The sequence below is a fragment of the Indicator indicator genome, chromosome 14 (assembly GCF_027791375.1).
Source record: "Indicator indicator isolate 239-I01 chromosome 14, UM_Iind_1.1, whole genome shotgun sequence".
Lineage (NCBI taxonomy): Eukaryota > Metazoa > Chordata > Aves > Piciformes > Indicatoridae > Indicator > Indicator indicator.
The window spans coordinates 10,830,179-10,845,944 of record NC_072023.1 but is presented as its reverse complement, the minus strand read 5'-3'; the positions used below and the strand labels follow the sequence as shown (position 1 = coordinate 10,845,944).

General features: G+C 43.8%; 1 protein-coding gene across 2 annotated transcripts in view; it reads right to left on the bottom strand.

Annotated features, from left to right (window-relative positions):
* Positions 1-15,766, bottom strand: part of SYN3 (synapsin III) — a 172,290-nt gene that overhangs the window by 126,326 nt on the left and 30,198 nt on the right. For both annotated transcript variants that reach the window (XM_054387008.1, XM_054387006.1), the window contains 2 exons: positions 7,942-8,098; positions 1,211-1,300 (listed from right to left, as the gene is read on the bottom strand). In XM_054387008.1, the coding sequence (XP_054242983.1) occupies positions 1,211-1,300; positions 7,942-8,098 (247 nt within the window). The remainder of the gene's footprint in view (positions 1-1,210; positions 1,301-7,941; positions 8,099-15,766) is intronic.

The following is a 15,766-nucleotide window of genomic DNA, read 5'->3' as shown; positions in this document are numbered from 1 at the left end:
ACCTTCATAACATGCCTGTGAAGTAGCACAGGTAGGTGAGGTAGGTGCTATTATCCACACATCACAGGCAGAGAAGAGAGTATTGGAGTGGAGAGAAGGACCAGCATTCCAAGCTATTCAGGTGCCTAGTGAGCACTGGTAGGATTTCTCACAAGAATCCAAATGAGATTTCCTTTTTGAATTTTGATACCCCTCTAGGTACCTGTATCCACCATCAGGTACTACACTCTAGTATGCATTGTGGTTGGCCCAAGCTGCTGCAACCAGTGTGTGAGAAAAGAGGGGTTTGACTGATTTTGAGCCCTAATCTTCAGGCTACCAATGTTGCTTAAGTTCACTATCAAGCATGGGAAATAATCTCAGCCAGCCAGTGGCTCACATGTGGGTCATGGGTAACACAGAGTCTCAACAAACCTCAGTCAGGTAAGATGGGCCAGTAATTTATGGATGCAAGATGGGAGCAAAAAGATCATGAACTCCTGTCATCCTTTTAAGCCAGGGAAAAAACAAGAGACATGAGCAGTTCCAAACAAAGCCAATGGCTTTCCCGTGTTCTCCAGGACTAAAGGCACCTATGCAGATCTCTTTGGAAGGTGCCCTGTGAGTTTGGTATAGTGCCCAGTAGCAGCACAGGGCACTGAGTGTTTAGTTGATGGGAAGACTAGATGCTAGAACCACTGTGCAAATGAAGCATTACAAGCTGAAACAAACTCTGTCAAGAACTCCAATTTAGATTGAATACCTGCTCAGGCTGATGTTTCCTGGATGGCAACCATGTGACAGACCAAGCAAACTGACCAAGCAAACTGACATTGTGAAACAAACATCTCTTATGGCCCATGTCCCAGATTGTCAACATATTTCAGACAGTTACAGAAGGGGTACAGGAGGGGAAAAAATCCACTCAATCTGATTAGAGTGATTCCTTGCTCTAAGGGATGAGCTTTTGTAACTAGATTTTACACTGGATTTTTGCATTGATTTTGAGTCTCTACTCATGGTTCACTTTTTTAGGGGCCATACATGATTTGGGGGAGGGCTGGGCAAGAAAAGGAAGAGGTTCACATGTAGTGGTTTCTGCATGTTGCTTTTTAGTTAGTAATTATCTGTAAGTAAAATGGAGTCTCTTCCTAGCATGTCACGCACCCAGTCTGCAGTTGCTGCTTCTTCCCCATCCACACTTGCATCAGAAGAAAGCAAAGGTACTCACCATCTGCTTATGGCTTGGGAAGAATGTTTGCTCCACGAGAGGGAACTTCTCTGGACCCAGCGAGTTGAAGATTTTAATGAGCTGAGAGAACTTGGGGGTAAGGGAGGGGGAACAGAAAAAAACAGACACAGTGAATGTCAGTAGTTGATTGTGTAACAGGTAAGTGCTGGCAAAATGTTCTGATACTGGTGAAGGGACAAGAGAAACATGTTATTATGCCTTTCCCTGCTTGCTTGCTTGACCTGAGAGCAGCAAGAAAGTATGAAGTTGCTGTATTTACCCCAGGGTTACTCCAGCCTGTGTACACAAACCTTGCACTAAGAGAGCAGAGAGGGGGTTCAACAGCCAGAAGGGGATCAGTTTGGGTTTAGTTACAGATCTGCTATCAGCAGGCTTTGCTTTCCAGATGTGACTGGGGAGAGGGTGGAGGTCCCTTCTTGGCACAGTAAAGGGATCAGAGGAGTGAACAGGCAGGAAATCAGTGGCATCATTCCTGAGCAGAGATGAATCAAAGCTGTCCCTTGCATCTCTGCTCCACAGCCAAATCAATGCAAGGCACGTTTATGTATTGTGCTGAAGAGAAGGAGAATTGATAAGGGACAGAGAGGACTAGATGGAATGTCCAGTGCTACCTGGTTTCAGTGTCAGACCAGGGAAGCATGAGCCCACTGTTTATCATAACAGGACTGGGTGTCAAGAGGGAGGGGACAGGCTCTGCTCAGTTGCACCCTGTGATAGGACAAGGGCTAATGGATATAAACTGCAGCACAGCAGGTTCCACCTCAAAATGAGGAGGAACTTCTTCACTGTGAGGGCCACAGAGCACTGGAACAGGCTCCCCAGAGAGGTTGTGGAGTCTCCTTCTCTGGAGGCTTTCAAGACCCATCCAGATGTGTTCCTGTATGACCTGTGCTAGATTCTATGGTCCTGCTCTGGCAGGGGGGGGGGTTGGACTCGATGATCTTCAGAGGTCCCTTCCAATCCCTAGCATCCTGTGATCCTGTGAACATTTATTAGAAACCAAGGGTCTCCCAATATGCCTCATGCATAGCAGGAGTAGGGTGAGATATGCTACTTCCTGTCCCATCTACCAGTGAGGTCTGAGGGAGTCTGTGAGGGCAGTGTTTAGAGAAAGCAGAATGTAACATCAATGGGGAAAGCCACAGTACTGGCATTTTATGTATAAGGGTGAACATTTGTCATTGTCCTCACCAGTCAGCATGAACTTCACATCATCACTGTTATAAAATGGTTATTGTTCAGGGTTGTGCCCAGCCAGACATAGTGCTCCCCATGGTAGGATTGACTTTTGATTTCTCTTCGGGTTCCAAAACCCCAACAGAAAAGTAGCACAGAAAATTCCTGCTTTGCTTTGGCCATCTGTGGAGTGAGCAAACTATTCTGTATGTGGCCTGAAGCCACAATGTTCAATCATTGGTCAGCTGGAGAAACCCTTAAAAAGGTAAGAGAGGAACTTAATAACCGTGACAGAAAGTGTTGCTGAAGCAGGCTTGATACACCAAAGAAAATGAGGGGATATATATCTCAGAAACCTTCTGGCTCTCAGGATCAACTTAAATGGTTCACAATCACACATCTAGCCATCCTGCTTGCCCTCTGGAAAGGTACAGCCCTGTTACCATGGTCAATACTGAACTGACAGTGGTGTTGGTGAAGTGGTTAGGTTGATAGCCTTGCAGAAGGGGGAGTAAAGCTGAAAGAATAGCTTTGTTATTTTCGTGGATGTTAAGAGAGTAAAATGATTTGAGATTGCTCCACAGGTAAGAAATTTGGTCCCTGCTGAGCTGGTAGATGTGTCTGAATTCCCCATTGATGTCCTAATTGCAAAGTAACTTAGAAACTGAATTTAGATTCCAAGACCCCTAGAATTTGGTGAAATAAAAATAGATTAATAAAGGCCTCCACTCTGGACCAAGTCTCACTTTACATAAGCTCCTTCCAAGTTTCCTATCAAAGCTGAGGATACATTCACCTCGAAGGAGAACATTGTGTCACCTGAGAGAAGTAACACATGGATTAAGGGAAGGGAATGAAAGCTCTCTTTCTTCCTGATCCCATCAGCTGCTTAGTCTTACATGTTCTGAGCATTTCTGAGCAATGACTGATGCTGGTAAATGTACCAAATAGCAACCCTAAAGTTAAATTGCAGATAAAGATAGAGCTACTGAGAATGTTTGCTGCTGAGTAGCTGCATTATAGCTTCTATCCTGGTTACCAGGCTAGTCTAAGTAAAAGCATTGCTCTATAAGAAGTTGAAACTTCACTTGGTGGTGAAGAAGAAATAGCCCTTTAGGAGTTAAGGGGTGGTATATGTGTAAAAAGGATGCAGCCAGTGTGCAGAAGTTTAGACTGGAAGATGTGTACCAGACCCAAGCCACATGGTGAAGGGACAACTCCCAGTGGATTTGCAGATAAAGAATCATTTTCCTAATCTTGTAGGTCAAAATGTGGTGTTTAAGAAACCCAGAAAACATCAAGAGGCAGCACATCCCATCACTAACACCTCGCCCCTACACACACACACACACATGCATCAGCAGATAAGAGAAAAACTCCCTGCATAGAATAATTGTTGTTGGCAAAGAGGATATTGATGTTGTGGAAGGAGGATAGCTTGCTTCTCTTAACTACTTGCACTAGACCTGCACATGCTAGAGAAGAAAAATAAAGCCCTGTTTCAACTAGCAAACTGAGCAAACAGGGCTTAAAAGTTAAACGGAATGAGACAGAGACAGAAACAGGAAGAAAAACACCCTGGCTGATGGCAGCATATGCCCCTCACTGCACCAGCATGCAGCCCTGGTGACCTATGGACACTCTGCCATTGAGGTGACACATGCTTATCCTAGGAAAACAACTCAAATGAAATAACTGGAATAACTCTGCATCTGACAAACAGCATCCTGATTTATTGCTTGAGCTTCCTTTGAAGCATACAGCTCTTTGCTGCTGAAACAGCAAGTGTTTCAGATGGATAGATGAGAGACTTGGCCATCTGGGAGCCTCCTCAATGTCCCAAGCTGCAAAAATGTCTGACATTGGTATTGACTCTCATGGGGCAATTCCCTCATTTTCCCTTTTTTTTTTTTCTTGGCAGTTGTTAGGGATGGGATATTACTAAAGCAACAATAATATTACATGGTACAGCAGCCCCCTAGGTATCTGATCTAAGAGCTCATGTAATACCTCCCAGTTTATCTCAGATGGACAGTAACGTTACTGTCAGCAGCTCAGCTAGATTTAATGGCTCCTTCCACATTTTGGTCTCAGTTCTAACTTTCTGTGGTTCCACTGTGGTTTCAGTGAGATTGTGTTCAAACCAGAGAGCAAGACACAGGGTAAGGCAACGTGGCACAGCCTGGCCTTAAGTACCTGGAACAGGTACATAAGGGAGATGCCCTACCTGGCTGCTTGGGCATCAGAGTTACTTTCAGAGAGTCTTCACAGAGAAATAAAAAGATCTGCTCAGAGGACCTCAAGGCCTTTTGCATATTTTGAAAGTGCTTAGGTTATCAGGGAGCCTATATCCCTTGACAGTAAATAACAACTTGGTTGAGAGTCTCCTGGATGCTGTAGGTGAGGAGACTGCCTTCAAGACTTCATATTTCCTGCAGTCTTACAGATGCAAAAGTTGCCTCTAAATTGTGGCCATTATTGCATGCAATGCAAGTACTACTCTGAGCTCTGGCCCCACTGCATTTTGCATTGGAACTTTTATAACACAAAAAATATTATTAGTGGTTGAAGCATTGTGTTTAGGGTGCTTGTAGCAGCATTTCTCAATAATTCTGGGATTGCCTTAAAACTTTGGTTTCTTAGATGTTTCTCGTCATGTGAGATCCTCCTGAATGTGTCTGTTCCTTTTTCAGAAATGTCTGTTTCAAACTGTGCCTGTATTTAATGCAGATTTTAACCTTTGAAGAAATCTGTGTGTTGCAGTACTGGAAAATGTAATCATAAAATGGGGCTGCATGTTTGAGTAAACTCAAGCCCAAACTCAGCTGACTGTAATTAGAGCTGCTGAGAAAACACATTGTTGCAAATTGCCAAAGAAAAACAGTCTCGCTCCCACCCCCCTCCACAAAATCGTAAACATTTCTATGAAATGGAACCGTTTTTGGAAAAAAAAAAAAAAGGGAGAGTGAAAAGCACATTTCCCCAGGGTGTTTAGTTTCATTTCTTCATGTATCTCAACTGTTTTGCTTCCAGTAATCTGTGTTATGCAGATCCCTTATTTCAAGATGCCTATTTTGCAATCAGAGTGGAACATACACCAAAGAGGTCTGTCCCTATCTCTCATTTCCCAGCTATCACAAAATCAAGATTTTCTGATTCTGCTGCCAGTGAAGCTTTCTGCACTCAAAATGCCCCACTGCACCCAGCTTCAGTGGCACCCAATACCAGCTCAGGTCCCATCTGAGCTCTTAGATTACTTACTAGCATGACAGACATTGGTTTTGGGGCTGATATGTGTGTGTGTGGGCAGTACAGAAAAGAGGCACTTTGCAAACCTGTTTCAAGTGTTTACAAGTGGTTTCCTTGAATCCTCTGGGAAGGCTGTCTGAGCCAGCTGTATTCCCTGTGAGGAAAGCATGGCACAACCAGACCCAGAATAGCTAGAGCCAAGTTACTGGCAGAGCCAATTTCTCCCACACTGCCTTGCCAGCCCTGCTCTTTCTTTTCTGTTTTCTTTTTCAGTGTGCTGAGTTTGTTTTCTTTTATTTTAGATACCTAAAAATAGGTCTGTCACATCTTGAGGCCCCTGCATACCATCAGAAATGCAAATACAAAGCATGAGTTGAAAAATATCAGCCCCAAAATCAGATGTGATAGGCCACATATCTGTTTTCCTCAGCAAAAGCCAGTGTAGGTGAGGAGACTTTTTTTCTGGTCACTGAGGTGACATGCTTGTATGTGTAGGACCAGCTGTGAAAACCAATGCAAAGGTGTGTTGTACGGAGCCTGCTACTGATTCTTCTCTTCCTCCCCTTTTAGTTTCCAACAACCCCTATCATTCCAACAGGGACTGAGGGCAAATATGCATCATCCACCTTTACAGTGATGGAAAAGTGAGATTTTTCTCACTGCTCTCATTACTGCACCACAACACTTTTGGAACAGATGGGCCCTTGCTTTTAGTCTCAATGTAGTTCCCAAATGTCCTAAAAGGGGTGAAAACTGAGAAGACCATGGCTATTACACTGTACCCTGGTACACTGGTAAGAAATGAGTCAAATCTGACACTGCAGAGTCATGGAAGTAGAAGCCTGAGTCGTTACAGCAGGAGTCAAAGTACCAATCAACACTAAAGACTAATAGGGTATTTATTCCAAGAGAAAAAGAACAACAAAAAAGGCCTTAATTATGTAATGAAGAAGATACTTACCACTTGCTATAAACATTTTGTCTCACTCTAAGTTAAATCTGTGCCATGAATAAGGGGAATTTCTAAAAGCATTAAAATGTTTGCCATGGGGGGGAATTTTTGAAAGTTCTGTCGCCTTGCCTCTGCTTTGGATCTAGGACAATGTATGTAGATTTCCATTCTGGGAGCATCAGTGAGCAGAGACAGCACTTGAGGATGAAACTGCTTGGAAGCCTCAAATGTGGACTCCAAGATGATATCAATATCTGACTTCTTCCTGCAAGTGCTATGATGGCCAAGCTCTACTCCTCTGTCTCTCCTGCTCCTGCAGTTCCTGATGACTTAGTCATAAACCAGATCTGAGCATCTATTACAAACTTTGATTTAGGACTGAGACAAGCCAATGATAATATTTTTTAAAGATTTTTCTGAGATGTCCAGGTGAACAGCACAAAATTTGAACAGATGAAGGATGGTCCCACTGCAAAATATCTAAACACTGTCCTGTTCTCCCCAGGAGCTCACTTAACACAAGGTATTTCCAAGGTGCAGTCTCAATGAACCAGCACTGTATGATAATCCTGTATTTCCTTCTGAAACTGATGAAAAACATCACAATTTCCCTTTTTCTTCTGCCTCTTTCCAAAGTCTTTGCAATTCTTTGTTCCCTTTTTTCCCCCCTAGACCTAGGTGTTAAATCATCTCTCTACCTTTTTTCCCTTTCATCTTTTCAGCTAATCTCCTCACAACAAAGCACCCCCAAGAAAAAGTAGAAAGAGAAAATGAAAGCAAACAAGAGCAGGTTGCACTTCTCAAGAAATGGATAATCTTAGTCTTAGCCTGGGGTACCTGGCTATCACAAGTACACATCTAATAAAAGATGCTAGAAATAGCGTAGTTAAAGATGCTAGAAATAGTGTAGTTCAGATACCCTCTGAACTTCTTCTTTTAAGATAGTGTTGTTGTGTTTTGTTCAAAAAAAGATGTCCTACTATTGATCTGCTGTTATTAGTTTATTGCTATTCATCTACTCTGCCTTCCAAGAACTCTGTGTGTTACTGTACTGTTGGCTCTTCAGACACATTAGAGTGTGGAACAGGTGAAACATCTTGCCCACGGTGAGGAAATACCACCTTCATATTACTAGAGGCTGACAAACAAGCAATTCTGATGGCTCCCCCCAGCCAGAGTTCCCAGCTGGATTCCTAAGGTTGTTTAGATGGTGACTTTTAACCAAAAGAGACAAATTCCTATGAAACAGACTGGAAGCTGAGTTTGGTGCTTTACTGGTACCACACATCTGCTTTGCAGTGCTGGTATGCAGTACAGCTGTATCATCACTTACCACCCAGGGCTTGCTGCAGAAGTTATAGATGGAATAAAGGGAATTGACCGTGTGGACGCCACCGTACTGCAGGCCAATGATGAGGCTGCGGAAGTCCTCTCCCAGTGCCATGCTGTAAGCATGCTGGCGGACCAGAACAAAGTCTGGCTTGAAGGATCTGGAAGAGATGGAGGGAGTGATGTGTTACTTTCAAATGCTCAGCAACACTTCTAGCCTCTCTCTGTTTCTTCTCCATCCTCCCCCTTTTCATTAACACATATTGCTCTTCTTTGCTCCTCTCATCAGCAAAGGCAATGAACCAAACAAAAAACTCCAGTTGTTAAAAAAAGGAAAAATCCAACATAGCTGCAAGTGTGAGAGTGTAGAAACAGGCCAAAGAGATTTGCTGCAGTTTCCATGTCACTCAAGCATGCACAGGAACAAGCCACAGGCAGAGCCAAGGGTGATAAATTCACTGGTGGGGGGATTCTCTTTTCCTTGTGAAAGTTTGGCCATGTTTGGCAAGCTTGTTGCAATGTGCAAGGCAGATGAGGGAGCAAGTTTGTTTCCTGATGATTGAATTCGGTATTGAAGCAATGCCCAGTGGGTGGGAAGATCATGAGGGATTTCAAAAAGCTCTTGTACACATCCGTACATCGACATACATCCCCCCCTTTAATCAGTTTACTACATATGCAGCACATCCCGGGCTCTTAGGGCTATGAGTCAACAAGTAAAGGGCAGGCATGGTAATGTAATTAATCAAATGAGCAGAGCCCCTCATCCAGTGTTGTGACTCATGACATGGACTTGCAGAATATTATTTAGCAAGACTGGAGCTGGGACTCCTAGGGTTCAACAGCAGCAGCTCTCAGCAAATGCAGAGAAGTGAGGCCCTTTCTAGGTAAGCCAACAGGCAAGGGATTATCTTTCAAACAGACAGATTTTGTTCCTTGCTAAAGCTATGTCTTCAGAGCCATTCAGGAATCTCTGGAAACAGCAGCTGGAAAGAAACTATTCCCAAAATGGAGCTCAGCAGTTCATTCTTGAAGGCATGGAAGGGGCTTTTCCACTGAAACAGGGCATTATTCTATACTCTAGCAGAGGTTGGATCAAGGACATTGGAAAAATTTCCATGCTGTATTAAAGATTTTCAGAGAAATGAGCTCTGTAAGCAGGTCCCATTACCTCACTACCCTCGAACATTTTCCTTGCTAAGAGACTATAATTTTTACCTTTGGATATATGAGCTGGAAATACTTTGGGTTTACAGCCCCTATTTATATTTCCATCATTCTGGCAAGGAAATTTGAGATGGTGACTCTGGGCCAGATTGTGGCAAAAAGCACTGTATACAAACCCCAGTGCAGCCTTGTTGCTTTAATGCTGTTCGTTTTGCTTGTTGGCCTTGGACTTTTGTTGTCGCCTGAGACATGGCGAGGAGCATGCTCTGCTTTTGTGATGCAAGAGACCGAGCTTTGGAAAGGTTGTGATTCCCTCCCATGGAGTGTTTTTAAACCCAGGCATGTTCCCTAATGTACTTGGCACCAAAGGTGGTGCTTCCCTCCAGCAGTGAGATGAATAATGAGCGTTGGGAGGGCTGCGCTATCACTGTGCAGCTGATTTATGGACCTCGTGGGTGTCAATGGGGGGTGAGGCAAGCAGTGACCCCCTGCTGAGAAACAGCAAGTGAATACAAATCTTGGAACGCTTGAACCACTGCATTTTGCTGGATTTGCTGTGTTGAAAGTACCCCAGAGACACACAAAGGTCCTCAAGAAGGATTACTCAGCTTCCTAGGACCAGGACATGGTATCTGTGCTAAGTTACTAAACAGTTGTGGTGTCTGGAAGGACAAGAACTTCAGGCGTGTCCTTCAACTTTCTGGGTGTATGAAGAAAAAAAAAGAGTCCCTGTTACATCTTAAGTCTTTTCCAAGGCTTGACTTAAAAAACAGCACTTACTGGAGCTGCACAGCAATGGTTCAGACCATTGTTTCAGTCTCTCCAGGGTTAATGGCAGTATTTGCCCTTCCACATCTCTCTCCAGCACCCTGGGCAGGGAGCTGGTGCTGTGGTGGGGAGGAAGCATGCAAATGAGCATGGCCAGCTCTGGAGGAGGGGGAAGGACACACAGTGGCTGGGAAACTGCCTTCAGTGGCTTTACTTCTGCCAGCCAAAAGTTGAGGGAAAAAAAAGCTCATGTCTTTTCAGGTCCTGGCAAAGGAAGAGTTTCTGAACTTAGAAGATGGACACAAGAATACAGATTTAATGTAAAAAAGCCTGTTTTGAAACTCTGTGTGGTACGGGAAGGCAGGGCGCTCTCTCATGCTGCAGATGAGGAGTGGATCTCTAAAGTGAAGGTGGACACTGAATCCCTGTTTTGAGCTGCAGGACAAAGAGGATGTTCCCATGGATACTGAGAACAAGGCAGAGGAGTGCAGGGCCTGGGACTAGCTGCGAATAAACATCAGCTGGAGTGCCTTGGAGAAACAGACAAGTGGCAAGATGTGAGGCGAGGCGGGCAGTAAAAGGGAAATGAATAGTCATGGTGGGAGTGGTGACATGAAAACTGCCTAACTGGAGGTTAGGGGGAGACAAAAGTTAAATTGTTTCACATGAGGATTCTTGCAGTTTTGGTAGAAGATTACTTTTTCAAGCTCATTCTCAGACTGTAAAGCTTAAGCTAACATAGTGAGCCTTGGATTTGGAACAGCTAGTTTGATACCACTCAGTAACATTGCCCACTACAGAAACTTGAAATCTTTGGTAGACAGAAAAATTAGGCAGAAATCCTACATTTAAAACACTGTTGCCAAAATCTTTGGGGTAACCCAGACACTGTAGCACCTACTATGCTGAGCACCCAAGTCTGTCAGGACGAGGGGAGCTATGGTGGGAGCATGTACCTCACCTCTCTACTAGACCTGGACTGTGAGTGGTCTTAAATAAAATTGTGTCTAGAACCCTTGCTAGACAGGTCATGGGAATAGGTTTGGTCACAGAAAGAATATAGAAAACCCCACTCAAACATCTGATGAACAGGGAGATGGGATAGGCAAATGGAACTAAAAGCACACCACAGATTTTAAAAGTTGCTCATAAACTGTGATCTATGCAAGTGCAGTCTCCTTCCTGGGCTGCATGGCAGACATCTAGCTGAAGCTGTGAACCTTCTTTAGCGTGATAGCCAGATGGATTAAGCTTCCTGGAGAAAGCTGGAGCCTGTCTTTGACCACAACTTTTTTACAGAAGCCCTTTCTCAAACCCCAGGAACTCAGTTCTCATTTAGAGTCTGGCTTCCAGCACTGCCTGGCAAAACAAAGGCTGCTAAAATGTGTGCAACGTGCTCCCAGAGTGGCACCCAGATACAGGAATCCTTTGTTTAAAAAAAAAAAATCCAGGAAACTGGAAAAATTTCATTTTCAGATTAAAATAGCTGGTCAGATTTCCTTTCCCTCTGCCACACACTGCATGAGCCTCTCAGTGCTCCAAGTAGTGCTCAAGTGAACTGGCCACCCCCAGATTAAAGCAGCTCCCTGCAGCTTTTCTCCCTTTGCAGCAGTTGTCTCCTTGCCCCAGGTGCTAGCCAAGGCTCATGGCAGCTGCTCAGCCTACCTCTCCTCCTGGCAGTTGTGACTGGCCAGTGGTTACCAAAGTCAACCACCCCTGAGTGATGACAAGTGTCTGGCTAGGAAGCAGCCACTTCTGAGCCTGGGCTATAGCACAGTGGTGCAGGAGGCTTATTTGTATTTAACCAGCTCTTTTTTCAACTTATTTCAATGCATTTTAGCAGCCTCTTTCTTTGTTAGTGGCATTGAGAGACAAACCTAAGTATAAAGGATCCAAAATGCCTACTAATAGGAAGAGATCCGACTGCAGGATGTAGTTTCTTAGGTTAGACACACACACCCTTACATCTGTGGCATTAGCTGCCTTGGGAATAGTTTTGTCTGAAATGAGGGAACATAAAACAATTTAAAATATTTCTGATGTTAAATATAGAAGTTAAATATCTCAGGAGGAGCAGAAGCTATTCTGGTGACCAGATGTCTAATTTCTCTAATTATGAGAAGAGGATCAGCTCTGAAAAGATCATCAATAAAATTTCCCTGTAAAAAGCAGGTCCCTGGCCTGCTCTGAGGATGAGAAAATGATGGCAGCAAATCCTGATGGGAGGTCTCATGCCTTAAAGTGATTCCTATTTCTTATTTCTGCGTGTAGCCTTAACTGTGGCTTGCTTCCTGCTCCTTCATCTTTTCTCACTGAGGCACAAAAAGCTTCAAGAGCATGAAGAAAGAACACACAAGAATAGATTATGTTGTCAAAACATCTTTGAATGATCTCTTCCACTGTGAACCTGCAGCCAAAGGCTAGGCCTATTTTATACTTTAGCACCATGATGGTTTTAAAGAAGGATGGGCTCTCCTGCTCTCTTTCTTGAAGACTGCCAATCTTACAAGACACTTCAGCCTTCACGTCAATAGAAATAGATCTTCCCTGACACTGAAGATGCAAATCCTTACTTCAGGTTCTGTCTACTCTCCATTATGCAGGGCAGCTTTATACAGCTTTCTGACAATTCCCAGTGGCCAACATGTTTTGACTGTGTTATCTCCAAAGCCTTTCCAACCTGCTTGGTATGACATGGAGGGGAACAAAAGTGCATAATTAAGCAATATGATACAACAAGTGGTGCATTACTGATAATTAATGGAGCCATCAGGCAAGCTTCTGATGCACAAATCCAAGGCATAAGTGGCTGCAGCTAACTGCAGGTGCAGCAGGACTTGGCCCTCTCTGCCATTCTCTGTAAGAAGGCTTAGTAAAAACCCATGTAGAAAGGAGATGAATTAAGGCAGACTGGAAAAACAAAACCTGAAAAAGCCAATCAAGACTGAAACAGTCTACAACAGCCTTTAATCATTCTTGTGTTCAGTCCAGGATTAACTAATTAATGAGTGCTCTAGGGCCTGGCTTCACATTTTTTACTGGAAAGAGTTACTGTAAATATGAAAAGAGCCAGGGAATAGTTTAGTCTCTGAGATGCTCCCCACCCTGGTCTGCTCAGAGTGACTTTTGCTTTTTGGCAGCTGCCTGCAAGCCAAATGTTTTCCCAATAACTGTCAGCATCCTGCCTGCATGTCGGCTGGGCACCAGCTGCTGAGGAGGTGAAGGGGGACATTATTCATCTGGGAGATCAGTAAACCCTGAAGGGAGAAGCAGGCCTCCAAGCAGCTGTTTAGCAGCAGGAGCTGAGGTGGAAGCAACTAAGAATAAATACACAAATAAGCACACCCCAAGCTCTTTTCCTTTTTTTTTTTTATCTCCTGCTGAGGAAAAAAAAAAGGGGGCGGGGGGGGGGGCGGAGAATGGAAACAGGCAGGTGAGAAGCAGGGACACATTAATGAAAGATGATGGTAAATCATTCCCCATGTGAAAAAAAAACTCTTGGTTTATAAATATTTACTGGAGATGTTAAATTGCCTCATTGTGTAACTGCACCTTGCCAAGGTCTACCCTGTTTGACACCTTGTCCCAGGCCTTTGTCTCTGCAGGGTATTTTGGTAAGGGAAGTGGTCATTTAGCACCTTGGTGTTTTGCTTATAAGGTTTCATGCTGTTACACCACTTCTCCTCTACATTTATAGATTACCATGCCTTCAATGCAAAACTATTGCCCAAAATACATAGCACATATTGTGCTATATCAAGTGGCACATCCTGTGGAAGTTGGGAGAACCATGTGCTCAACATATTTTTCTATCTGACTTCTAGAAATCTAAACTCTCCCAATTAGTTTTGGCCTTTTTTGTTTGTTTGTTTGTTTATTTTTTCTCCCAGCTGCGTCTTCATAGAAATTTGCAGAATTTTGGTTTGGAAACAACAACAACAAAAAATAGAAAAAGGCATTCTAAAGACAGACTCCAATTACATCAAGAGTTGAACTGAAGACAGGAACTAGACAGAGCCTGAAGTTCCTCTGTGACAAAAGCTTCCTGGAAGATGAGAAGCTGGAAAGAGACCTACTGCCTACCAACATGTCCTACATCAATATCCAGGAACAGTAACTACTCTCATGACCTCCCTGGATATTATCCCTGTAGAACTGCAAGAAACCACCAACTCTTGTGAATGAATAGTCCTCAAGAGACAAGAAGATATCCATCTCCTGCAAAATGCAGCTACTGTGTGATAAGAAAACATGCCTCTTTCAGAAAGCAGATTGCCAATGGCACTGTGAGGCGAGTGAACCCACTGGGATGGAAGAAATGGCAGAGATGGGCACAGAATAGTGTCCTTACTGGACTTTGAAGAGTCTTGCAGCACCCTGGAGTAGGTAGATCTTTTTTAGCCACAGTAGATATCTCCTGAGTTCTGCAAACTCAGAACAGTTGGAAAAACATTGCTGGTCTGGCCAGTTTCTTCCCTGTTCATCCCATGTAAAAGATTTGCTTCCCTCCAATCCATCCAGGCTGTGATTGCACTGCAGCTTGCAGTGCAAAATTTATTCTTTGGGATAAAAGCACTTTCAGGTCTTGGTGTATTTGGGATGGTGATTCAACAAGCTGTCCTACTGTTATCAGAGTGCAGAGCATAGCAGAAGCACTGAGTCAGCTGAAGCCAGCAAGAAAGTCAATGTTAATTAAAGGAATGAATGGACTTGTATGGAGCAGTCAGAACATTCACTGACCCCACCACAGCTGTGAGTGACAAGGACATATTATCCATGGCAAGAAGGGTAAGGCACATACCTTCTTGTACAGACTGGCAAAATTCAGACAAAGCCTGTAGGACTAAACACCACTCCATGGCAAAGCTCCCTCCCCACAGCGAGGCTCTGCTCACAGCACTCAGCTCCTCTTTCTCTGCTGTCAGTTTTGTCACTCCTCCCCACTTGCCAGGGCCATTGGTCCATGAAGTGTCTACCCCATTTTAGGTCTTGGGCATCTCCTGGTCTATGAGCTGTTGCCTGTACTGTGGTATTACAATGAATCTGCACATCAGTGGTATGGCTGCCACTGTGGTAGGTCCCATGCAGACACAAAAAATGTGCTTTCTCCCCTGGATGATCAGCCCCAATGATAAAAGCCAGCTCCACAGGGAGACAGGAGATGAGAGGAGTCTGGTGCATGATTAATTTATATCCTTAAAAGTCTGAAATGCTCCTAAAGACATTAGTATTCCCCACGTAAGAAAGTTGTCCAGATTTTCAACATATCCCTGCCTTATTCCCACATCTAATAGAATTAATAGCTGAAGGCTTGTAAAGCCCAAAAGTCAAACACAGAACTACATTTAATCTAATGCAGAGACTGAGATCATAGTTTGGGAGTCTAAGTGTTGTCAGAAGCAGACAGCCTAAATTCTCATTTATACTAAGACATTTTTATAATGTTCTTAAAGCATAAATGCACCTCCGAGTGGGTACAGTGCCAGCACTGACAGCCCCTTTGCACTGTGGAAATATTGTTATAAAGGGCCCTTTGGAGAAATGAAGACAGGTGAAAATGAAAATCCCATCCCTTATATCTCACCACAGTAGGGATGACACAGCCCACGAGGTCTCTAAGGCAAATTAGTCTCCAGACAGTTGACTCTCTTTGTATGTGTGTGTAGACCTGAGCAAAAGCAAGTTGTGCACTGAAAGGATGAAGAATCCCCCCAAGTCTTTTAAAAGCAGGCATCAGTCTGTGCTTGTTTTTACACACTGCTTAGTAGCCCAGGCATCACACTCAGAAAGGACTCTATTTCTCCATTGAAGGAGTTGCTATGTTTAAGTTGGTGAGGAATCCTTTGGGATGAATAAGTGCCACCTCATGCTTCTCATATTTAACTTTCCACTGA